The sequence below is a fragment of the Lethenteron reissneri genome, chromosome 49 (assembly GCF_015708825.2).
Source record: "Lethenteron reissneri isolate LAM-NWPU_2019-01 chromosome 49, ASM1570882v1, whole genome shotgun sequence".
NCBI classification, from domain to species: Eukaryota; Metazoa; Chordata; class Hyperoartia; order Petromyzontiformes; family Petromyzontidae; genus Lethenteron; species Lethenteron reissneri.
Genome location: NC_083827.1, coordinates 9128559 through 9155461, shown reverse-complemented (window position 1 = coordinate 9155461; position 26903 = coordinate 9128559). Strand labels below are relative to the sequence as shown.

The 26903-nt window shown below is 45.1% G+C and overlaps 1 protein-coding gene across 1 annotated transcript in view; it reads left to right on the top strand.

Annotated features, from left to right (window-relative positions):
• The window catches only part of LOC133354910 (teneurin-3-like), a 417855-nt gene that overhangs the window by 251605 nt on the left and 139347 nt on the right, over positions 1-26903 (top strand). The window contains 2 exon segments of the mRNA XM_061572093.1: positions 16355-16706; positions 19764-19922. Of these exon segments, the coding sequence (XP_061428077.1) occupies positions 16355-16706; positions 19764-19922 (511 nt within the window).

Below are 26903 nucleotides of genomic sequence, written 5' to 3'. Positions count from 1 at the left end.
GTCATTTGAATATATTGCGCATTTCAAATGCGATGACGCACTTGCGCTTGGCAGGGGAAGAAGAAGAAGGGGGGGGGGCGAGTTTGACATTTCCCGCTACGCTGGTGGAGGCGACTGAAGGTCACCGCCGCGTCGTCGATGTGCGCAATCGTGGCCAAACGTTGGAATCCGCGTTCGAGGGTTGAAAAGGCGGTGGTCGTGCGAGTGGGCTGACGCCCAGCGCGAATTTACAACTCTGTTTGGCGTGCACTTTGACGTCGTGAATTTGCGGTGAAAATTTCAAATCCCTCAGCGATTACGGAAGAAGAAGAAGAAGGGGACGATGAAGGGAGGGGGGGGGAAACGCAGCCGGCATGCTCACATCACGACTGTAATTTGAATTCATGACAGGGTCGTACGACCCGTCGGGAATTCTGCTTTCAGAATTCACGACGCCGTTGTGCCCGTGGAAACCCACTGTTAATAGACTCTCAGGCCCAGCGTGTCAATGCCCCTACCTTCGCGACGTCTCTCATCAGCCCATTTTTTTTGTCTTCCATGGCACCAGAATGTAAATGGGTGAGCCGTCGTTTTTCTTATATTCCAAATACATGCAGGAATTTGATGACAATTGTACCGCCGTAACATGCGATAAATACTCACTGTGTCCGTTAAAGAATGTCACCATGACTAGGTACGGATCCCACGGCTAAGAAAACACCCCTCCTAATGACATCACACCAAGATGCATCGTACGCCCACGCCAATTATAGTTAACACTTATAGCTGCCAGTTCCCTGCACTTTACATCTTGGCAGTTTTTAATTTAAAAACAAAACCTTGCTTTTTTATGACCGTTGATTAAACATGACCGTTGATTAAACATTGTTTCCATATCATTTCTATACTTTTAGAACAAATGGAATGAAAAGCGTATGATACTGTACATTTTTCTGCAGCTTACCCTAAGCTGAGCACAAATGTCATGTTATTCTTTCTCATTTATATGACTTAGGAGTACAGTTATTAGTGGTGGCTTAAGCAGCAAGGAACATTTTTTACAATGAAATTTGGGGAAAAAAATTGCAAAATTTTGAGATTAAGAGTAAAATATAAATCTTTAAGCCCTGTGTTTTCGGATCCAGGTAATGGAAGCTTATTCAGAAATAATAACAATTCAGTTCCTGAACTATCCCTGAACAACACGCAATACAACCCAACAACACACTGGAGAACCGTATCACACAATGGCAAATACCTACTTGGTAGTAACAACAACAAGAATCGTGTATTTGTTTTTTTTTCCAAAAATATATTGCACGTCATGCGTAATATCTATTGATGTACACGATCGTGTGACAAAATACATAATTCCGTTTACCTATGTCGATTCCACATAGTGGATTACATAAGCCTCACACTAATAATTTTAATTACCTTCACCTTAACAAAGTCCCAAAGCCTCACTTGTTTAATTATCTTTTCCAAGCCCAGCATGCTAAGGTGTCAGTACAAGGATTACACAAATGAGACTCCCTTTCATTAGGCAGAACACTGAACACAGCAGGGTCTGCCTTCTCCTTTCTGCGTGCATTCATGGGAGGTTTGTGTGTGTGTGTGTGCTCAACCAACGCGAGATTCAGAGCTTCCTCGATTCAGCTGGGGAAATTTTGACACAGCGAGAACACTCGCCCATGAGCACCCTCGCTGTGGCTGGTCGCTTGAGGTGCGCGACTCTATTCGGAAGATGCGTCTAATCTGCTTCAAGTGGTTAACTTGGGAATGGACCGCGTTCGCTTGGGTTACGATCCTCACTCACTCTAGCTGTACAACTCACGCTGTCATTCTTTAAATTTACAGATATTCCAGTCGGTTGACTTGATACTGACCAAGCGCGTAGGTGTGTGTCTGTGCGTGGGGAGCAGAAGCGCTGCGCTGCAAAGCCGGCGACCCGAGTTTGAGTCACACTCATGGCCAACATTAGTGCATTAGTGACAAATATCTGAACCGGTCCTGGGCCTCCCCTAGGTTGACTCGGCCCAAAATGACTACTTGGTGCGGTGTATAGTAAACATAGACACTTTCCCCAACAGCCAGGCTAATATGGGAGATTATTGTCTTTGGGGAGGAGTTGTGGGCGGGGTGGGGGCAGTGGAGGTTAGAACTGTGGAATTCGTATTTGGTGGAGAACGATGGCACAGCAGGAGCGCTGGGGGTGTCCGGCGTTGTGGGGGAGCTTGCGCTGGGATCAGGCGGCGGTGGCGCGGTCTGCTCACCGTCCCGAGCGAGTGGGGAGCTCCGCTCTTGCTCTATCCGCTGGAATGGGTTGGGGCGGGGGGCAACTTTCACGCCACTCGGTCTTTCGTGCTCCCTAGAAAACGCCTGCTCGTTTGCGCCACTGCAAGGCGAAAGGATACATAAACATACGGGGCACGGATCGCGATTTGAGCCGGCAGGCCTTTATTAGCGCAAATGAAGAAGTGCGTGCTCTGGTCCGGTCTCGGTGCTGCTTCGCACTGCTTGGGCACGCGTGCTGTTGGCACTCGCCGCGCCGCCTTCTTCACATCTTACTCTGTCGAGACGCTGAGCTCGTTTTGGATTGCCGTCAAATTCCTGCATTGTCATGCTTGATGTTTCCCTTTTTTGTTGTTGTTGTTGTGTCTGGCTGCTTTCTGTTATTGCCGAGAGGGATTGTGGGGAATCAGGGATGCCCCTATATTAAGGTCTCGTGGTTTTAATTCACTTTTTTATGAACTAATGCAACATGTTGGGCATTCATTTATGGGAGTGTCATGGAAATCTTTGGGATTTGTTGAACAAAGTCTCCATCCGCACCTCAAATTAGCACGGTCGGCTACATGTGGTGCGTATGAAGTTCTTCATACGTATACATCGGTCACCATTTATGGTAGCTCAAATGTTCCTCTTGAGTTTAGTCCATTATCTGTCATGGATTATGTTATCACGCAGCCACTCTCTCTTTCCACCTCAGTCCATAGTACAGGCTCGGTATGTTGCCATGTGGTGGACGGCATATCAGGGACTTTGAAAGGTTTGTGTAGGCCCTGGATAAAATGCCAGATGAAATCTCCCCTTAGGCCCCTCTAAAAGCCCCTTTGTCCCTTTCTGAAGCACCGGCAGATCTCGACACCCCGGGCACGCTGCCCCAGCTGTTACCCCCCCCCCCCCCCCATCTTCATTGCAGCCCTGGGTGGCACATATAGCAAGGGCGCACTTAGGCATATTCGTGCAGAGATTGTCTCTAAGATATAAGTGCTGATGAATCGGTGGCTCGCCTTGTATTGGACCGTCAAACTCAGTTCAGAGTAGCACTAAGACACGCATGCCATTTCCTCCAGCAGGCAAGATTTGTATGTGTTAAAAAAAGTTAAAGCGCAGCCTTACAATTGCCTCCCCGTGCCACTACTGATGGAAGGGCCTTACACTCGGGGAGGCTCGAGAGAGCCCTCCTCTACGGTGTATTTCGGCCTACTCCTCCATGCTGGACAGACTACTTTGAAGAAGTGGGAGTACCCACACTTTAAAAAACTATATATAGTTATGATGATTCTAGAAAACCTTCGTGAGCTGAGTCGGTACCTTCCGCACCACACACAGAACATGCCTGTCGACTGTCAGTGGTGAACTGGTGTGTGCTTCTGAGTGGACAGAGGAAGTAAGGCATTTAGGGGAGTAAGGATATTTAAGAAACGTGCCCAATTGTTTGCAGGTGCATTGGCAGGCGATGCAAGTCCGCCGTGTCTACCGTTTCTCCAAAGCGAGCATGCTCAATGCATTTGTTAATCCTCGTTAATGCCACATGCACCTATTGGTTTTTGCTCCCCCCACGCCTATTCCAAAAGTTAAACACGCAGTTTGTGAAAGCAAATAAATGCGTGAATGCAATAGCTAATTCCATCAAAAAATAAGCGTCGTGCTAAGAGGGCAAGGGGTTTTTCATTGCGGAGGCCTCGCACACTCGAAATGACATCATAAATCATGGACCCGCTGCTGCAAAAGAGCTGTGATGTTCTCAGCACGCCACACTCACATGCAGAGTCCATTAAGCAAAAGTGGTGTGGTACAGCGGTCCCAGCTCCTAATAACTGCGCGCGTTGGATTATTGCCAGATTCCCGATTGCCATGATGATTCCATCAATTGTGTGCGATTTCGCATTTAAATAAAAAATGTAATGCCTACGGCATGTCGCGTCTGCTCGCACGATCCGTAAAGCAAATACCCACACGTGTAATTTAACGCTGTGTCCAAATCTATTCGGGATGTCTAGTAATTGGGTTGCCGTCTCTCATCCAGAATGCTTGTTCCGAATTCTTTAAGAAATATATTTCCCCCCTCGATTCAGAAAGGGCTTGAGCTGTTAAATGTCCCCGAAAGTAAAACATTGGGGCTGCGTATACCGCTCAATTTTCTCCACCAAATTCAACAATTGGAGGCACTGCAAGGCTCTGATTAAAGGTGCTCTCCTTACACAAGCTTGTCTTTGTGCTCGGCATTCTGGTGAAATCCCCATGCATGGCCTTAACTCAAGCATTACCCTGGGGTGTTTTGATTTAAAAAAAGAACGTTTTGAGAATTCTTGCGCCAAATCAAAATGACTCAATTTGGAATAATTTTGATTAAATGCAGACAGCGGCTGCCAAGTCTATTTGATTTATTTCTTACCAGCCCTTCCACCCATCCACCATGGTTTGCGAACATATCACGTTCATTTTCCTTTTTATTTTATTTATATATTTTTTACAACGGTACAGAGAGGCACAAAGAACCACCGGGGTACACGTTCTCCATCCCGACTGTTTTCACGCACGTCTGAATAGAAGTGAAAACAGCGACGCACCAACTAACATCCGATCTCATCAGACGTGCGCAGTGGGGGCTTTGGCTACCCGTGATATGTAACGCGCAACGTCATCCGAATTTGTCGAGTTACAAATGTCACGCGACAATTGGTGGGACCCCAGTGAAATGCTTGTTGACCTGCACCAAAACGTTATTGTTCCCTGCAATCTCTGTATGGTAACCTGCTGGTTAGACGCTTATGACCTCTTCCCGTGTGAGCAATTTGGAGCTCATTGACTGGACCAGTGCATTGCCTCGGCCGGTTGTGTATAGTTCTTAAGAGACATATCCATGATGAAAGGATTTAAATCTGTTTTACTGCCAGGACAGTCGATCAATCTGCCCCCGTAGCGTGAGTGTTTTATGCAAGGTGATTGGAGTCCCGAGGATTGCCCATCTGGTATTGCGATCTTCCGGGAAATGGACAGGGTGATTTTTCTTTTTCCCGTTAGCCACCAATTTAGAGAGATGTCTCTCTCTCTCTCTTTTTTCTTGAGACAGTTACCTTGTCAGCCTCAGGCCAGGTCTGGATCAGAAAATAGGTGATGGAGAAATGCGACCAAAGAATGTTTATTTTCAATGTTCACTCGTTGTTTTGGAAACATTGAAATGAGCTACACCCTACTACCGGAGAGCTAATGGGTTTTTTGTGTTTTTGTAGAAACCTTAAAGGAACTTAGATTTAGGCCTGGTTGTGGTTATATACCAAAGGACATGTACCGTAGGGAAAAAATATTCATATTTAAATTGGTGCCCTGGCAAATCGGAATTATATTATTCAGAATCAGAAAGGGTTTTATTCGCCAAGAAAGTTTGCACAGACAAGGAATTTACTATGGCAGGGAGGTGCATACATTCAACATGTAGGAATCTTAAAACTTAAATAAGTGGTATACAGTCTAACTATACTAAAATTACAAAGTCTAACTAATACTCAGGGGCTAAAGTATGTAAAATTGTGAATAAGTATACAATATAAAATGTAAACTAGCCGTAATATACAATCCTAAAATACAAAAATACAAATAGGGTAACATGTTGTAAAGATGGCAAGGTGTCATTTTGTAGATTTCTGCACACTGCCTCATGGTGGATTTTGTAAAAAGTGTTCTGCTCCCTCCTCTTTTCATCGAACTTTGCTGTAGTCCCACACTATTGCTCATCCTCTGAATATCATCTTTATGACTCAATTTAAAAGATTCAGGGTTTTTTTTTTACACATTTCACTACGCGTGGTGCAGCTTCGTCAATAAGCACACTGCTCACAGTTACAGGTCATAAGCGCCCTTAATTACAAAGCCTATAGGTGGAATGTCAGAGTGTTGGCTGTTGTTTTATTTTAATAACCCACGGGGTGTGAGGAAGGTGGGGGGAGGGAAGTTGTTAACGTATGGGAGAGTAAAGATCTGCGCATGTATATTGTTACGTTTTGATTTAATTAATGTTATATATTTAAAAAACGGTGTTTTCGAGGGTTTGATAGCCTTGTGGATGCTTAAACTTTGCTACATCCTCTATTGAATTTGTTTTAATGATGGTGCAGTGCAAGGTGATGCAATTGGGAGGCAAGGACGTTTTATACGGCGTATGAACACAAACCTCGAATGTCTGCCAATTCAATTTAATCTCCTTTTAATGCCAAGTAAGAGCCCAAATTTCGATTTAAAGCTTTCGTGACTGCAGGGATTCATCTTCTTGGTTCTTTCGGTAAAGTCACGTAGAAGGAAAATAATAAAATAATAAAAATAAAACATGAAGACGGCTGCTTGCGTTGTGGCCGAAACGTCGTGAGAATTATTGTATTATGTTTTATTTGTATTATTTTATTATTTTCCTTCTACGTGACTTTACCGAAAGAACCAAGAAGTAAGAGCCCGTTTGAGTGGTGGTGCAGTGGCGACTGCAGTTATGAATGCTTTATTTATTTTTATCAGGATCTTATTTAAACGAGAGGTATCTGACAAGCTCTAATGCTCTTATGATTTGAACTTGGTGGCCGGAGTTTGATGTCCAGGCATGGCTCACATCATTGGCAAATGATATCTGAACTGGTCCTGGGCCTGCGCCATTCACCAATCCGCAGAGTGTGGTGAAGTATGGTCAAACAACCTCCATGGCTCATGTGGTATGGCCATCATGCAGCCGTGGGTTGAGAAAGGACTGCAGATGGATATTTTTAATTCAGGGTCCATGGAGACCAGAAGCCTCTCTTTCAAGGGAGACCTGGGTGAATTAAATACCTGCTAATAAAAAAGGTCAGCGGTTCTTGGAAAGAATTATGTTTATGCAACCACTGGACAAAGTATGCCCTTGATTTGATTATAATTTATTTTATCCGGTGCTGCATAGCAGTTTGCGCAAACCTAACACGTGTTTGAAAAGTTTCTACATTAAATAACATTCATTATTAGTGATTTTGTTGCTTTGAAAAATAGATGGGGTTTAAATTCCAAATTATTGATGTTTCCAGTCTGGGGCCACTGCAAGATGCTGCGCTAACTTTTCTGGCTTTTTTCCTTTGCTTAAGTTGTCGGTTATTTTGTTCATATGCTCATGACGCTGTGAGCACTCCCTGTGATTCGAGAGATTATGGATTCATAAGAAACGCCTCGGGCTCCGAAAGGCAAACTTAACCAGAATGGAAATAGTGCACGATCAGGGCAACACACAAAGCTTTGGATAATATTGTGCAAAAATGATAACATAGACACACAGGCGCATGCACGCTCCCCCTTGCTTTCACGTAAACCCGTACGTAGAGCCTGCAGTGGTGATACACACCCTCCAAAATCCTCTTTTTTTCACATGGGGTATAAACTCTGGTATCCACGACCCTATTACTTATTGTCCGTGGAACCTCTTGGGTCTTCGACGGTCTCCTGACCTCTAGGCTCCCCTAACCTCTTGGGTCTCCTGCTATCAACTCCTCTATTCTTCCTATTAACCACGATCAACCGTGTGGGTTTTTTTTCATTCCCGCGTTACAAATTTTGCATCGGATGAGTATGATGAGTGTGCGGATAACGTGGGGGCAGATCGTAGGATCCGTGATGTTGGTCCCCCCCCCATCCTAACGGATGTAACGCCGGACAAGGATGCAATTTATATGCAAGCCACTTCAGTTGCTAGGAGGCTAGGGGGTTTGCATATGGGGCGGTGTTGGTTTACCAATAGATGCTTTCATAGTGTGTGACCTGATGACTCAGCATGCTGTTGTGTCAATGGGAGCTTTTGGATGCTTACAAGGGATAACCGCTTGGCTAAGGCCATGTGGGTGGCTGATGGCTATAAACATTTCTCTGTGTTAACCTGTCCGCTGTATGACATCGGCAGATCTCCGTAACATCTAGGGCTTTGTGATAAAGCGCTGATGCTTCAGTCATGTGCGGCACAATTGCTTGCATTTTAATCCACACGGTGTTTTTCTTTCCGGAAAAAAACCTCCTCCGTGTGCCCAATCCCGCCTTTGGTCGCAGATTTGTAAATGTGTGCAGAAAAAAAGCACCCGTCGAGTAACGTTTTTTTTTCGTGCATTTTTGCGAGCGGCAAGAATTGTAGGCACAAAGAGTTGAGGGGAATAAATATGGCAATGAAGTGAGGGCCATTCTGTTCCTGTTCTGTCTGACTGTCAAGCGCGATTCTGCCGTGCGGTGTGAATTTTTTTGCGGCACTTTCCTTTAATTCCTTGTCAGAGCTTTCTCATGGGCCAAGATCAACAGTGTCACGTTATATTCACGAACCGAACATGAAATGCCAGCAGAAGCATTTCATCTCCACCTCCGTTCAGTAATCACGAAACATTTTACTCGAAGCTACTTGCCAGTATTATATATGTTAAAGTCACCTATGTGTTTTTAAGAGTAATAAAATAGTCACCGTATATTGTTTTTCTCTTTTCCTCTGTCTCTCTCTCTCTCTGCTGGTGGCGATGCTGCCGCGGTGTCACAGTTAGTGCACCGGACTTGCAACTGATGAGAGGCGCCCGTTTTGATCTCCCGGGGCGTCATTTGAAACAATGGACAGGTATTTTTTAACTCCGCCCCCCCACCCCACCACCACCGACTCTGTCTAACTCGGCTGCCCCTATTGTTACTTCTGAGGTGATGAGATGTTACCTCCCTCGCCCGGTATACAGGAACTTATGGGTTCGATCCCGACCCTGACGCCTGTATATTTGGAGTTTGCCTTTTTACCACGAGGTCGTGTGGATTTTCTCCGGATCCTCCGGATTTTCCCTCCATGTATTTGGCTGCTATAATTTTCCACGTGTTAAGCCACTTCATTGGGCTATCATTTGTGGCCAAGGTCGCTTCTGAAGAAGAGCTATATAGGCTCAGTGAGCCTTACCTGTGTAAAATAAAAATAAAATGTTTGGTTCAGTTTATAAATGGTTATGTCACACACTGGATCGCGTTTGGTGCAGTAACATATACATTATTCCCACCCCTTCCAATGTGTCTGGCCGCTGTCGAGGAGTAGACCACATATCCTCTAGAGACGCTGTCTAGAGCTCCCCTCTGTTGAAGGCTCTTCTGCCAGCACTGGCGTTAGCATGCAATTGCTAGGATTCAACTTGCTTTGCCAATCAGTTTTTTTTTTTTAAACATCTTCCGTGTCAGTTTAACACGTTCGCTTTTGCGACCAATATTATCCATGATAGAGGTTTTTGGGTTAGAGCGCATAAATATATAAATGTGTCGTTAAACCCGCCACCACTCGATCGCAGCCATTTGGTAAGGTTTGTCACGTGAACAATACGTGCCAATTCGTTACTAGTTCAACACACCAATGTGTTGGCGAGTAAAACCCACAACATTTACAATTCGAGTACAAATTCGAATATTTAAGACCTGAAGCGGGAGGATTTCTCCACGACTCTGGCTGTCCGCCTGATGATGGTCGTCGTACTTACTGGCGAAATGTCGTACTCGAATTATAAATGTTGTGAGAATTACTCTCAAACACACCGGTGTACTGAACTAGTAACAAATTGTCATGTTTTTTTATTTACACGACAAACCTCTTTTAATTACAGTCAAAAAAATTGGTCAACATTGTGTTTCTATTTGTTTTTGTTTGATGACTAGGGTAATGCTGATGGTGATCAGCATTCACGTGCCCGTTACTTCGGTGATGACGATGAAGAGAGAATTGTAAATTGTGCAGGGCTGGGGTTTTTTTCGTTTTTCCGTGTGGTTGGCAGCGCATGAATTTGCTGTTTTGTGCCAAATTTGCTTTTAAAGAGCACAGCAGGTTCCAGAGCAGACGCAGCGTGCCGCATGCCAAACACGGGAAACTTCTTTCCTACCAAAAACAAAAACTCTTTCGACAACGAGAATAGTGTTTCTTCGCTGGTGGCCGCTTGCTCTTTCTATGTTAACAAACAAAACGGCAAAAGTTAAAACGGGTAAAGGAGCAGCCCTGCAATTTCTTGGCTCACACCACCGCTGGAGGAAGTGCCTCCAATAGAGGGAGCTGTTAGAGGAGCCCCCTCGAGGGTATGTGGCCAACTCTTGCACCCTGGCAGGGCATCCTCGAAGAGATGGGACGTACCCCCACACTTTACCCCACCACACACGACCTGCTGATAAACTAGGCGGTGTATTTATTTTCACTGCCGGATGGACAGAGGCAAAGGGATTTATAAAAACAAAAAAATATTTCCTTTTGTTTTAACTGCCATGCCGGGAGGATGAACCAATGGCTTCTGCATTGCAAGTCCAGTGCGCTAACGATTACACGACAGAACTATCCCATTCTAAAATTCATTTTACATGTGTGTGTGTGTATATATATTAATGTTCCCATATACATATATAAAAGCACAAGTGACACATTTTTTTACATCACTTCAAAGCCTTACATTGAATAAAGGAACTCGCCCCATCATTTCATCTGCCGCACAGGGAGATGGAATCTAACCGTTGCCCTCTGCATTGCAAGTGCAGTGCGCTAATCAGCTTCGAAACAAAACACACTGGGAATTGTTTAAAATTTATTTTTTTAAAACAGACTGGTTCTAAACCGTTGCACAAGTCAATGCAGCTGATAGGAATTTGGCCGAGTAATGTAATTAAGTGAATTACAATACATTGGACTGACTTGCGTAGAGAATGGATCTATGTAAGCTTGTGTGAAGAAGAGATTAGCATAAGTTATTCCGCTGCCAAGGAAGAGGGCTTGCTTTGTGACGGGCTGTCTTGAGCATGGGGCACGCACCCGCGGGAGGAGTGAGCATTCTGGCCTCTGCACGGTGTATGTGGCTGTGAAAGGCCACGATGCACTGCATGAGTTAAACTCACGCGTTTGTATTTTGTCACGTAAACAAAACATGCCAATTCATTACTAGTACAGCACACCGGTGTGTTGGAGAATACATCCACAACATTTACAATTCGTCTTCTCGGTTCTTTCGGTAAAGTCACGTAGAATGGAAATAATAAAATAATACAAATAAAACCTAATAAAATAATTCTCACGACGTTTCGGCCACAACGCAAGCAGCCGTCCTCAGGTGACTCTGTCTTCTCGACAGACCTGTTCTTCACCTGAGGACGGCTGCTTGCATTGTGGCCGAAACGTCGTGAAAATTATTTTATTATGTTTTATTTTTATTATTTTATTATTTCCATTCTACGTGACTTTACCGAAAGAACCAAGAAGATGAATCCCTGCAGTCACGAAAGCTTTAAATCGAAATTTACAATTCGAGTATGACGTTGCGCCAGTAATTACAACGAGCATCATCAGGCGACAGCCAGAGTTGACCTTTTTTTTGTTTACGTGACAAACCTTACTAATGAGCTGTGTCGGGTGCTGGCAGCGGTTTTAATGGCACATTTATATTTACGCGATCGAACCCAAAAACCTATTAAGAATAATATTGGTCGTGAAAGCCTACGTGTTAAACATTCATAATCATTATTAGCCATGATCAATCCGCTGCTGGATGAAGGCCTCCCAAAGCCCGTCACCCATCTATCATGATCCTGTGATGTTAGTAATCAACCTCGCAGCTGCACATGAGCCGATTCCATCGCTCCATCTTCTCGGTGAACGTATTCTTGGACAGAATGTTCTGTAGTTGCCACTCTGGCGTTAGTCTTGACCATCCGCCATCAGCCCTTTGAGCAGTGTTTGTCTTTGCAATGGAGAAAGGGAGAATATTTTTGAATGGATTTTAATGTCATATTTTACATACTGGATTTAACGTATATATTCTTTTTTTTAAGTCGGGTTGTAAATTAACGTAAAAAAAGTGAAATTTTAAACAGACATTTGGCAAAACCTGAACACACATCGGAGAGCGATACGGCACTACCCTGAAACCCAGCACACGAGACATACAGTACGGTAGTCTTACTAATCAAAGCAATGCGAAACACACGGCACTGTTTCCACGTCCTCTCGTATTTAGACGCTCCAAAAATTCACGCTACGTGCAAAAGCATATTCTTTAGGGCGACGGGGTACTCTGCGATTGTGTGATGGCACTGTCCATGAAATTTGAAACGCTGTGCGTCTCTTTGAAGAAGAAGCAGAGCGCCGAGACTTGACGCCCACCAAAGTGTCGCGGTGCGGATGGTACGCATCCTTTCTGAAGGACGAGATCCACTTTGCACTGCCGTGTTCTGCCGTGCAGCCCCGAGGTGCCGAGTTTTTAAACCGCCCGAGCTTTTGATTCGACGGTAGCTGCCGACAGCCCTCCCCCAAACAGCTCTCCTTTGCCACGACGTGGCTAAATTCACCGAAGAAATCCCTCACCGTCTTTGTAGCGCCGCAAGATATTACGGCACCCTCTCAGCGAGGTGAGGGGGTGTCGGGGGGGGAGGTTAGGAGGGGGGTGTGTGAGCAGCAGTAGGAAAGGGGTTGTTGGGTTTTCTTTTCCACAACACTCCACCGGTAACATTGCACCATTCTTTTTTTCACGCACCATTAGGTAGCGATAATTTCAGTCAGGCGAGCCTTTTTCCCCGTGTCTCGCGCAGTTCTTTCCGTGTGTTTGGTGTTTTTAGTCGCTGCCGCCGCCGCCGCGCTCCACCAGCGGCTTTTGTTGCCAAAATAAAGATTCGCCGTACGGTTGAGCGCACCGCTCCTCGCGGCGTTGCATCGGCGTCAAAGCCGCCGGCCGGAACTGTGATCTTAGTTTGGAGGCGCACACAAAAAGTGCGCGCGGGCCACAACACCAGAACGCCGCGCTCACCCCGCAAAGGTGTGCATTAAGATTGCTCGGTTACAGAGAGTGCATTTTTTTAATAGTCAAAAGCATCGCGACACATCACACACCAGAGACCTACACACATGCCGTGAACCCGACCGACTGCCTTATGGAGGCAGGTCTTGTTGTGGCTGTGTTTAATGGGCGATTTGTGTTTCCATGCGCAAATGTGCCATTTCTTTACGCCCCTGCTGGGAAATGTCGACGGAATGGGGTGGGGGTGGAGTTCACAGAAGTGCACATTGAGAGATAATAAAATGGCTCGTAAAATTATAACCGGCGACCTGCTTTCTGAATCTCTTGAGGGCGCAGTTTGAAATTATACTCTTTCATTTAATTTCTGCGGGCTTTCGTGGGATGTGCTAGAAATGTAACAATGCAATTCCAAAGACCACACAAACTTAAGAGGTGCGATTGCGTGCGTGCGTGACCTCTCTTTTAAAGCCACAAAATGGGTGGTGATAGCTGCTGGAATGTCTTCTTCAGCGGATGACATGTGGTATGTTGAATTAATACCGGATATCTGTCAGGTCCCTTGTTTGAATAAGGAAATATATATTTCACCAGGTAAGGCCCACCTATGACCAATTTCTCCAGGAATCTGCCCGATCTTCAGATCTCAGAAGCTAAGCAGACTTGAGCCTGAATAATGCTTGGATGGGTGACCCCCTATATGAAACAGTTGTTTAATAAACTGGGCTATGTCGTGGGCACAGGGCATCATGATTTATTATTGTCCCGTACTTATGCTATGTATAATGTCGACTTGTAACACGCACAGTATTTTGTTACTCTCAAACAGAGAGAATGACTTGGAGGTGCTGGAAAGCACAGACAAGCAGGAAGGCAGCCACGCGATGAGCCGGCGCCAACAATTGCCAAAGCTCTGTGGCCTTCTGTATATTAAGGTGTTATCGGCCAATTAAGGAGTGTTTACATGTCGGAGAAAACCTGAGCGCCCAGAGAAAAGCCACGCCTGCAAGGGGGAAACGCGCTATCCCCATAAAGATGGACATTGAGGCGGAGTCCACAATTTTTGCTGTTCTGCCTTCTCTTGGCGAGCCAGGGTATCACACCTCAGTGCCCATGGGGCAGGAAGTTTCCCAACATCCGTGCGATCTACCAAACCTTGCCTCCACAGCCCTGGATTACCGGCATGGACAGCCATCGCCTCCCGGCTGTAATCCACGTCAATGCTCCCCGCCTTCGCCAACCTGCACTGAACAGCGTGGTGCTCAAATAACCTCCCGTGGCCTGCATGGCGTGTACAGCCCTTCATCCAGCAGTGGATTGGCAAAAATAGCCGTACGTGTGTAATGTATGTTTATTGGCATCACGGTTGCCAGTGACCGGCACCCATGAATGGTCGGGTGAGCTGTGTTTGCTGTTCTTCCCTACGCGCACGGCAAGCACAGACAGCGCAGCAAATCTTGGCCCAGTCGCTCGTGATCAGCAAAAAAAAAAAAGGCCCATTCCACCAAAGGAATAAATTGCCAGATTGTAAAGTCACTAAACTGATAGTGCGTCCTTAACCGTGAATGCGTGCTGAGCAAATGGGGAGAGAGTACACACTGTGACAAGAGAGGTGCGCGGGGGGGGGTGGGCCTTGTGGATCTTGAATAAGATCCTTCGTTGCAGCCGGGAATGGTTGTTCTTTGCTGCCGTAGCAATCAATGCGATCCTCAGCGGTCCGTACTTGCGTGCGTACGATGCTTAATTCATCAGAAGCTGTGTAAAACGAGACACGGGAGGGGGGGGGGGGAGGATGGAGAAAAATTGAGGAGAGAAAGCGGAGAAGGACACAAACATGATTGAAGACGTCATAGCAAGTAGGCGGGGGGGGCGAGAGGGGGGGGGCATGGAGGCAGCAAAAGCGGAGGTTGATGATTGGCAATTCACAAATGGTAGGCCCTCGGGGAGAAGGATTGAACAATAATTCACGATCGGGACAGGATCTTAAAATTAGCGGAGCAATTTTGGCAGATCTCTGCAGCAAAGGAAAAGCACATGGCCCAGGAATGAGAACGACTCACAGACGAAGAGGAAATAGCATCGCCCAGATGCCGCACTGGAAGATGCTCAATTGCTCACATTAAATAATACATTAAAAACATTTGTTTGTGACATTACGTTATTTTAATTTGTAAAAAAAACACGTTTTTATCTTTCTGTTGTGATTCAAGAGAGTCACGCTGGTCAGCGCAAGTTAATTTGCATTTGAACCATTATAACTATACAGCCGTCCGAGTACCGCATCGGTTCTGTAATTGTGGTCGAGCGAGAGCGATTTGTGAGCGTGTGGACCACGTGACTGTCCTCCTAATGGGAGCCGCTGTGCTCATTGGCTTGCGTATCCTAACAGCGGGAGTACAAGTGGATTTTACTGTAATTACATTTCTCTGCCACTGTGGTCTCGGTTAACGGGACACATTTAATGTTGCTTCAACGTTTGGGGGTTTCAGCGGCGAGCTTGTCACATTCGGCCTCCAAAATTAGCCTCGTTTGCGCCAGCGCTGGTTGGCTGTGTTATCGTCCAATGTCGACGCGTTTTCATTGGACTAATGATAAATTACCCAACCATTTCCCCTTCCCAGGGGTTAACCTGTGTCAGACTTGTTCCATACCAATTGCTTAAAGCCATGTATACATACCTCTTATTTTCAGTAATAGGACCTTTTTATGTTTACGGTCAACTCTCAATATTCCGTGAGCGGATTATCTGGGTGGCAGATTAACTGTTCCTGTGAATAAATACGTGAAATAAATATTTTTGTAAACTTGCTGAATGTATTCTTACCAGCTCCTCACTCATCCAGGATGAGTGACTCAGTGCCCATGTGAGCACAAACTTGTTAGCGAGTACGCTTTTTTTTCAAGAGACAATGAAAACAGACAACACGTTCTATGTCTTCACCACGATTATACGTAGGTAAACAATTACAATTTTTGTGGTGTAATTTACATGTTTTTATTTGCATTATCGGTTTAATCTAGATAACCAGAATCCACTGCATTCTAAGTGTGCCCTTCTGTGTTCAACGTTCTTCTTTAAAGCTGCACCACCCACGACTGCGGGCATCTTGCGGAGTTGAATATTCATAATCTTACTGTTTGTTAAACTGATCGCTAACCCTTCACCTCCTGTAGATGCGCACAATAGTGCCGGTAAAATCTGTCGAGAAGAAACTCTTAACACGTATTTGGATTACGAGTGGCTGCGAAAACCAACGTGCCAAAGTCCATTGCACTAACGTGGACACTCCCAAACCTACCTCTCTCCTCTTCCCGCCGCGCAGATCCCTTGACACCATCCACCCATCACAACCAGGCCACGCTGAGGCAGCCGCAGCTGCCGCCGGTGTCGCACCACCTCCACCACCACCACCAGGGCCTGGGCGAGGCGCCCCACCCGCATGGCCTGACGCAGCACCACCCGTCGCTCACCTCCCTGTCGCACCGCAACTCCACGTCGCACCGCAACTCGTCTGGGCACGGCCACAGCCAGACGCTGGGGCACCCGGGCGGGTTCGTCCGCGAGCGGCGCAACCCCAGCCCCGTGGGTGCCCAGCATCAGGGTGGGGGGCAGCCGGCCCTGCAGATCCAGGAGGGAGGCTGGGAGCGGGTGGGCAGCGTGCCGCTCGAAAGCAGGTACCCACGCTGCACCGCACCGCCACGCCGCACCGCCACTGCTGAGTGTGGCCTGTTACTGCCGGGCGATTGACACCACGTGTGTCGAATGGGAATCGTGGTGCGTGGAATGCTTGGAATTGTTGTAAGGTTCTCAAATTGGATCGTGCGATTGTTTAAGTGTTCTGGAATCCTCGGTGTCTAATGCGGGGAATTGCTAAATTGTGTTATTTGGTGGCGAGCATTGACTCGCCACTCCGATCCCATTGATTTCATAGAAGCGGCTACTGTACCGCCATCAAGCTGCAATCACAAAATCAGAGAGTAGAGCCCATTCGTTCTGGGGAGATTAACACGATTCATCAAACCGGAATCACGGTACAATGATTGTGCGTGTATACGATTCCGAGTTGGAATTGTTGCTGTTGTGGAATCGCTTGTGTTTTTATATTAACATTTTCTTGAATGTGGTGATCGTTGGAATTGCCACACGAAGAACATTTGTTTGAATAAAGATCCAGGAATCGCATTAGAATTGAATTGGGATTCTTTAACAGACACGTAATTCAATGGCGACAGCTGCATCTCCATTAAAATGAGTCGGATTCCTTCACAGCTTATTGATTATCCAATCGGAGTTTGCCAAATATCCCAATGTAATGCAATCCTCCTGTAAAAAAAGTCTTGATTTTCTGTGGCTTTTCTGTATTAATAATTGATGGGGTCTTTTTGTATGTGATGTCATACTATGTACAAAAATCAAGCAAACATTATTATTACTTTTAGTATTCCCTTGTTTATATTTTATTGTCTAGCGTAACATTCTTCGGTTCAACATTTTTTTCAACCACCAAAGTAAATACATGTTTTCTCAACACACAAAACAGTCTCTTCCGGTGCAATTTAAAGGCGTTACATTTTTCATGCTAAATTATAGGAAATGCCCGCTTAAATGGCTGTATTTATGTTGGCATACGCATGCCTTGTCCAAACACACACACACAAACACACACGCGGTCACTTGCAAGAGGCCTTTGCAATTTTTCTTGTCAAATGTGTAATTGCCTGCTGCTGTTATTTTTTTTTCAATACTTAAAAAAAAAATCCTCGGGCGGTTTAACCCAAGGGTCTCCCATTTTCACGTTTTATAGCTTATTATCTGGTGTTGTCCCAAGCACCAAGGCATTCTGTGATCCACAACCCAGGATGGCCATTGGTCAAGAGTGAGAGAGGCATTATTATTATTGTTGTCGGCAGCAATCCCTTTGTCTTCACGCATTAAATATTCTAACTGGATTTCTGCGTTAACACAAAGCTATATACCCCCTGTTGGTAGCAAGTCCCGTGTGGCCCATACTTCTAGATTACTTTACAATTGTTGATTGAATAGTCGCCCAAAATGTAATGCTGCGGAGTTTTACCACTCTAATGGAAATCAAAATAAAAAGAAAATTGATTCATTGAGACGAAGAAAAAAAACGTCCAAGGTGGCTATTTGTGATAAACAGTGATAACTTTTTCTATTCTACAGTTGTTTAGGGAAATTGTGATTGTCTCTTAAACGTGACAAAGGGTTTCTCTCAAAATTAACAAAGCACACATGGGGCACCATTGTTCTTCTACGTGCTCCCAATCACGACAAGTTGTTGGCTCTTAAGTTGAATTATTAAGAAAGAAAAAAATTGCCCAGCACGAGTGCACAATGTTTGCAGATGTTCCCACAGAATTCTGGGAACACTCTCATTGTATAGTTCTCTCCGATGTGTGTTCTGGTTGTTACCGCGCTTTCTTCTTCGTGGCGTCCGTCGTTTCGCTCCACATGCTGGAAGCTTTTCCGCAAACTAAATTGAGCGGCTCAGTGTGAGTACATCACGATTGCCTGCTGCGGCGGCTGCTGCTGCTGTGGCTGCTGCTCGTGTGGCCAGTTCTCCATGCCGTTTGGCTCAGGATCCGGCAACACCAGCAGAGCAACACGCGGTCAGACCCAGAAACACATCGTAGAGCAGCACGACGCAACCATGAATAACCTATTTAATTGTGCGCTCATGACATTCTTACGCGAATGGAAGATTGGGGGGACCGCCCATTACCACCTGTTCCCACCGATACAATTTTGTCGTGTCGGCACTGAATTTAGCCCTTTACAGCAACGGTCATTTGCCCCACTCTTTGCTAAATCAATACAGCATTGGTATTCCATTTTTCTTGGAGGTGCTTGCGCACGTTTGTGCTCAAGAAAGTGCATGCGTGCGTTCTTGCTTGTGCTAGCGTGCGTGCGTGGATTTCCATTGTTTGTCGCAGTTTCTGAGCCCAGGCGCAGAACAATAACCGTCCAGAAACAAACGTCAGCATAGAAGGTGTAATACATATGGAGCAATGTTGAAGTAACTTAGGAACATAGGCAAAAGGAGGGAATTCCAAAGTCGAGCAGTGTGATGATTAAATCAGAAATAGTAGAAGCGTTTAGGCCTCCGGTCTTGTGATTGAACACAGGATGGAGAAGTCTCGTAGACGGGGTATTCAACACGGATGGCGGAATCAATAAGTAAAGTTCATGGGAATAGTAACCATGGCAATCCAAGTGTGGCCTGGGGTGTCAGGCTGCGTGTTGAGAATTTCTTCTCTCACGCCTTTTGCCACCACGCACTCCTGCGGGCACCTTCAACTCCTTGAAGATGCCCAAAGTAGTGCACGTTGCCAAACCAAGAAGATCCACACTTGGATTATGTGTGGCTGCGAAAAATGTACTTACGCAACAAAACCATGGTATTCTAGATTTGAAGCTGTCGTGACTGCAAGGATTCATATTCTCAGGTTTTTTCGGTAAAGTCACGTAGGTAAAAAAAAATACAGCTATCGTGCTGTGACTGTTCCACCTGAAGACGAAAGCTTGTGATTTTTATTTTATTTTTATTTTACTTTTATTCATTTTCATTTTTTTACCAACGTGACTTTACCGAAAAAACCTGAGAATATAAAAAAAACCATGGTATTGGAGCTGGAAGAGTGACAATGAGAAGCAAGTGACCAGAGTGTGTGCGTGCGGGTGCGCGCGTGCTGAACCCTTGCCGTGAGCAGGAACCTGGGAAAAGGACCGAGCCTGGAGAATGGACAAGATAGCCTGATGGAGATGGCCGTGTTTGCGCCCGCCTGCAGGGACACGTCTTACGGAGAAGGGTGCGTAGGCAGCCAGGGAGTTGGAGTTCCGCCTGAGAGGGGCCCTCCTCGGGCATGGAGGTGATGTCTGACCCCCGCCCCCCTGCTATAAACACATAACACATTATAGTTCACAATAAGAATAATAATACGTGGCCCTGCCAGTGGGAGGCCTTTCTGCCATCAGCGATGTGAGCAAGAAATGTGAAGGAACTGCACCTTTACCGATAGATGACCCCTATGCAGTGTTCCTCGTGAACGACACCGTCCGGCGTGCTTAATGCCTCCGCAAAGTCGTCGCTATCTCTCAATATTTATGTGATGCAGCAAGCCAGATTCTTTGGTTTTTTCGGTAAAGTCACGTAGGTAAAAAATTTAAATAAATAAAATCACGACGTTTTGGAGGCAATACAAGCGTCCGTCTTCAGGTGGAACCGTCACAGCAAAATTACTGTGTCAAGTGATATCGTCACGGCAAAATTACTGTATCAAGTGATACCTACATAACTTTACCGAAAAAAAACAAAGAGTGAATCCTTGCACTCACGAAAACTTCAAATCTAGCAACAAGCCACCTAGCATCTGGACACAAGCTGGAATCATCGCTTCATCACGTTTTCTACGTACACTGATGGCTGATGATTCTTGCCCTGAGTTTGTATTTGCTCTTTGTTGGAGAGTAAAGAATTCACGTAAAAAAAACCAGAATTGATTATTTGTAATTAACTGTTGCCACTGCTTGGCAAGTTCGAGGCTGCAATTAAATAGTTGATCCAAAGGGGTACATAATGAGTCATGTTTGGATTGCTTTATAAAGACCATAATTACAGTTCCCAAAAACACTTGTTTTGCATATTCATTGGTGCAAAATGTTAGGGGTTTATCGAGTCACATGTGAGTGTTAATTATACACTCAAGGGAATGATTGTTCTCTGGGAGGCAGTGGAACGCTCCGCTTCGTCACATTTCAACTACGGCGCTTGGAACTAACTTTCGCCAAGCTTGGCTAATTTACGACGGCCAATAAAATTTTCTTTCCCTTTCAGCGTAAAAAAGTCAATTACAAAACATTTCTATCCAGATAATGTGAACTTTAAATTATCTAGAGTTTTTTTTCTCTCTCTCTTCCCCCCTCCCCCCCCACGCCTATGTTTTACAGCAGCCCTTGCGAATTGCAAGCTTTGGTTGAATGTTAGAAACCGTATTGTGTGTAAACAAAAGAGTTCGAATCACCCGCAGCGTTTGACCCACACGTCCCCCCGTCTTGCGCCGCGCTCTCGAAGCAACGCCTTGCGTTGCGGTGCGATCATCTCATGCTGATGCAACGTGCCCTCGTGTAACTAGCAGCCTGCGGAAAATTATGCCAGCCCGGTCTCGAACCCGAACACTCCGTTTAACTGATAAATTGCCAGAGATTTGTAATGTTTCACGGGCTATGCTGCGGCTCCTCGGATCGACTCATTATCGCCGCCGCGCTCCCCGGCCGCCCTGCCTGTTGTGTTGCTGCTCGTTGTTGTCTCGCAAGCCACTCTTTCATTTTATTCTCAGCCCGTCCCTCGCCGCTCTCCCTGCCTGATTATTTACACTCTCCTTGATAAATGCCCTGCGCTGCGGGAATTGGGAGTGGATAAAGGCGTAACGGTCGCAAGGGCCCGAGCCTCTTGGCGCCCCCTTTGTTGAAGGGGGATGTGATCGTTGCCCAGCAGTTCACAAAGGACCGTTTTTTTATATTATCAACGCTCTCCAGGTGAGAAGCCGGTGTGTTTCAGCGCTCGCGCGACCCACGTTTCATTTTGTCGGCGTTTGGTCTTTATCGTTGTTTAGATTGTAGTCCTACATCCGAATCGACGACAACCTGTGGGAACCTTTTTCAAGCCTTCGTCTCTCGATTTCGTGTCATCATCCTAAGTTTTTGGTTTTCTCAGTAAATGGGGGAACTGCGTAAGAGTCCCTTTAACATACAGATATAGCCAATCACCATTGTTTGGTGTGTCTCCGCTGCTGTCTTGAAGATAATGTTACGATGTCACCTTAGTCAGCGTCTTCATTCAGATCCGTTAATTTTGTCTCCGTGTAGTCGATCGTGCTCTGGTCTTTGGCGGTAGCCGTAGTCGTAGCCCTGCTCCGAATATTGTACACTCGTTGTTGGCGGAAAAAAAAACACACTCAGTGAGTCGCTGGATGTTTTAGTAACTAATTTCGCAAACAAAATGAACTCTGCACACGACCGCAAGGCGGTGTAGGCTTCCCTAAGTGTTCACCACTGCCGTAGTTCTCGCTCGTTCACGTGGTCGCTGCACACGAAAGATGTCGGACATTTTCTTGGACAGTGGTGAAGCTCACGCAGACAAGGAACATTTTTTGCTCTGTTAAACAATGACATTCTGTGATATTCTATGGCACAGATGGTTCAGCTGTTTTGGGCTCGGCAGTGTGGTAGGCGATGCTAATTACTTGTTTATTTATTCTATATGCAGCTCTACATATTGGCGACAATAATAATAATAATAGTTTGTGTTCATAAATCGATGCACTTATCTGAGTGACATTTAAAAGTCCAACAGCATTTGGGGGGCAGGATAGTGCGGTTTGAACACTCCTGCCTCACAGCAAGAATGGCCTGGGTTCAATGCCCGACTCAGGCCCCTTTTTGTATGGACCTTGTAAGTTCTCCCCATGTTCCGCTTGGATTTCCAGTTTCCACCCATGGTTAAATGAACGTACAATTCGAAACTCCCTTCCTGTCGGCGTTGAGGTGGTGGCTCGACAGGAGAAGACGGCACAGCAAATGTGGACGACTATAATCCGTTATACACGGATGACGACAACGACGACAGTGTGTTGTCTCCTCACCTGTGGACGGGGGGGGGGGGTATACTCTCGGCCCTCTGGTCTCCCTCCCACATGTATGAACACCCATCAATTGGCTGAAAACATCTCGGTCGATACGCGCTTCTCCGTGTTTGCAGATTGCGCAGAGTTGTGCGATGCAATTGCCTAAATAAAGCCGCTGTATAAAAAAGGGAAACAGGAAAAAAAAGCGGTAGTGGCCACAACATCCCAATGGTGGCCAATATTCCTGCAAATTATTCAATTGGGATGACACTTAACAGCATCGCCCTCCTCCACTGTCAAAACTCATCAGGACCCAGCTCCTGACGAAAGAGTCTTGAGATATGTCGAGGCTTTCCTGGGTAAACAAGCGGAATACTAAGAATACGAATAATACATATTGTGTTGCTAATTTACCAAATAGGACATTTCGTGTTTGCGCTGTACCAGTCTATGCCAAGTCAGGAAATGTGACGTGCATGACTTGCATGCAGTCTTTTGGCCAGGGCTGCTCATTTATTTTACAGAGTATACATATTTTATAGCATGTACATCCATCGGCTGACCTCCGGAAGGCTACGCTATCACAAGCTTAGCACATATTAAAATGGAAAGTGTTCCATATTTAAAATAAATAAATAACAAATGAATTAATGCGTCGACAAATGGCAACTCTTGCGGAGGTGCTCGCACGCGCAGACATAGATAAATAATGCTCGGGTTTGGAATTATTGTGATAAATGTTTAGAATGAAAGGATAATAAAATCATCACATGGGGCAAGCTTGCATACTTTATTCAGAGAAAAAAAAATGTTGAATCATGCTCTATGTGCAGTTAAAATATCAAAGTATAAAATAAGAAAACTTTCCAGTATTTAAAAATAAGTCGTACTTGTTTTTAATTGGCATAAAAAAATTGTGCAATGGTCAAATACAATTGTTTATAATGTGTAATAGTTTATTCTAGATGCACGAAGTAGTTTTTTTTTATTATTCATTAGTCTTATTATAATAAATGAAAACATGCTTTTATGATTTGAGATTAAAAAAATTACACAACAGTCAAGTCAAGAACTATTTACGCGGGATAATATACTGCAGATGCATATGCTGCTTTCAGTTATGGATTTATATTTCTGTCAACTCACGATCATTATTTCGGATACATTTTCACATTATTAAATTTTCACCATTTCATTTCCAAGTGGCTTACTGCAACACAAATGAACGTTTTGGCATCTCCTTCTCTCGACTGAAGGAATTTCCTTGGTTTGAGGAATGTTCTGATAGTTATCAATATCATTTAAAAACAAGGGTTCTTGAAAGTCAAAACTCGAAGTGATTTCCTGTTGAAATGACCGTACAGGTTGCTCCTCGTCTTCTGTTTACAGCCGTGAGCCAGTGGTGACATTTCAGCGTTCGTATGGCGAGGGCAAGCCTATCCATTGGATGATTGGCTTCCTCACAAAGCGGTTTATATTTTATCAACCCTGGAGGGATGATGGGTTGAGTCAACCCCCAAATAGAATGTTTAACTCACAAACGTCAGATTCCGAACCATTTGCTCTATTGTTGAGCCACCAGGCAGGCCAATTGATTTGGACTGCTAGAATCACAGTACAGAATAACTAAACAGGAGGTGAATTTGGACATGAGCACACATTGACCCAGCCATGGATAATGTCCTAATTTATCATTCCTTTATTTACTTGGCATTTTATATATATATATATATTTCTCTCTCTACAGCTTGAAAATAAATCACGCAAAATGACAACGACGACAACTGCACATGAACCATCGCTTCCAAGCAAAGATCACCTCAATTAAGCACACCGAGGCACACGCACTTGCACAACACACTGCCCGATCATTATCACGCGCCACACGAATAAATCGCACAAAGTGACAACGGCGACAGCAACTGCGCACACTGGAACCGGCGCGCATCTGCGCAAAAGATCACCTCAATTAAGCAGATCGGGGCCACGCGCGCTTGCGCAACACTGCCATGATCCTTAACACCTGCGGGGTAGAGGAGCCTAGGTCCAGCCCAGCGATTCTGTTCAAGGATTCCTGGACACCGTGATGTCGTGGCCTGCTCTGTGACTCAAGGGAAGGGATTTGTGTTTGACCCGATAAACCTTGGACTCGGAGGCAAACACGATGCAGTCCCGTGCAGAGGCATGCTCTCTTTAGGAGGCGACCGTAATACCTGTCAGCATGCCCTGCCACCGCAGAAAGGGCTTATATTTCAGTGTGTGGTCCTGAGCCAATTTGACCTGAGAGCAGCGTAAAAGGAGTCTGGTGATGCAGCGTGCCTGCTGAAATTATTGCATTAATTCACTAATACAGTAGGCGCTGTCTTGACCTTGCCACTGTTAGGCATTTTTCATTAAATTGCCGAAAAAGCCAGCGCGGCTCGCCGTGTCACGTACGTGAACTGTGACAGCAGCAGCAGCAGAATCGGCGGTGAACACATCTCATCAAGAAAAACGTGAGCGCGGAGAGCGAGTGTTATTGGCAGGGTCATGCTATTAAAAATAGAAAGCTGATTTCACCACTGAATCCACAAACGTGTTTTTTTTCTATCTCTCATAATTAAAGTCCTTCATATTATACATTAAATCTTACGTAGTTATGAGCTTTTAATATTATGGTTGTATTTATATTCCTTGACTAGGAATCAGCATGTCTTTTGGACTTGACCGTTGCAGCCAGCCATCCAGCAAAACTTTTATCTTATATAGAGCCATGTCCCTCTCCACTTTTATCTTGCTTTCCCTGTACTGTATATCCAAACATATCTCAATGTTATCACCTTGTCTCTATTTCTAGCTGTGTTTCTATTCCTGTGTCCCATCTTCTTCCTCTCCCTCCCTCTCTATTCCTCTTCTACCTCCACCGTAACTCACCCACTTCCCTCCCGCCGATCTCACTCTACATTTCTTTCTCACCTCTCACCCTCACTCTCCCAATTTCCGCCTCTCCCTTCCCTCTCTTGCCTCCCTCCCATGGCGTGCCACTTTTCATCACTCTCCCCTTTCCGTTTTGCTCGCTCTCTTTCCTCTCCATCTCACGCCCTTTCACTCTGTCCCCACCCCACTACATTCCTCTCCATCTCTTCCTCCCTCCTCTATCTACTCTCCTCTGTCGCATTTGTGCAGGATCCACGCCTGTGGTGGGTGGTGGGTGGGGCTGGAGGCCAGATATCAGAGCGATGCTCGAACCCGCGTCAGTCAGCCAGGAATCCAGTCAGATAGCCAGGAATCCAAATAGCAGAACCTTTTTTTTTCTTCAGATATAGTCTGAAGCGTTTGTTTTCTATTTCATTATCAATGGTCAGCCAATTCAAATCTGTCTCCTTTGTTGAACCGAGAGATTAAATAACCACATTGTGATGCACATCATTGCCTCTTTTACAAGGGTCACCTGGGGGTTGTGTGAAAGTATCTCAAGTACACAGACTATTTAAAAATTCATCTTCTTGGTTCTTTCGGTAAAGTCACGTAGAAGGGAAATAATAAAATAATAAAATAAAACATTTAATAATTCTCACAACGTTTCGGCCACAACGCAAGCAGCCGTCCTTGCGTTGTGGCCGAAACGTCGTGAGAATTATTTAATTATGTTTTATCTTATTTTTTTATTATTTCCCTTCTACGTGACTTTACCGAAAGAACCAAGAAGATGAATCCCTGCAGTCACGAAAGCTTTAAATGGAAATTTATTTTAAAATTATATAAAGCTTATTTGAACAAATTTAGATTAAATCTAATGCCAATTTAAATACAACATTGAATGTGGCTAAGTAGATGTGTTGTATTGCACTATAAACATTTACATATAACAACAAAAATAATGTCAATTCTGGAAATGAAAGTGACTTATTTGGGCAAGTAGAGGCGATGGAGACGTCACCAAATGTAATAAATTGACTATATTGTGCTTTAGTATGGATGGCAGTGTACTTGTATGTGTACAGCCACTTTAAAATAAAATACAATAATAACCACACGACAGTATATGATGCAGGCGAGAGAATGAAGGCTAAAAGTTGGCATTGCCTTTACAGGAGTGGCATGTCGGTTTGTGCGTGGGGTATGCTTGTTGTTTTGTGCGAGCGCTTGCTTGACAGTTTAATAAATTGTTCCAGTGGGTAGCGTGAATGAGCTGTACATCATCATGAGGAAAGTAATTTCCTGGATTAAAATATCTAGAAGATGTGC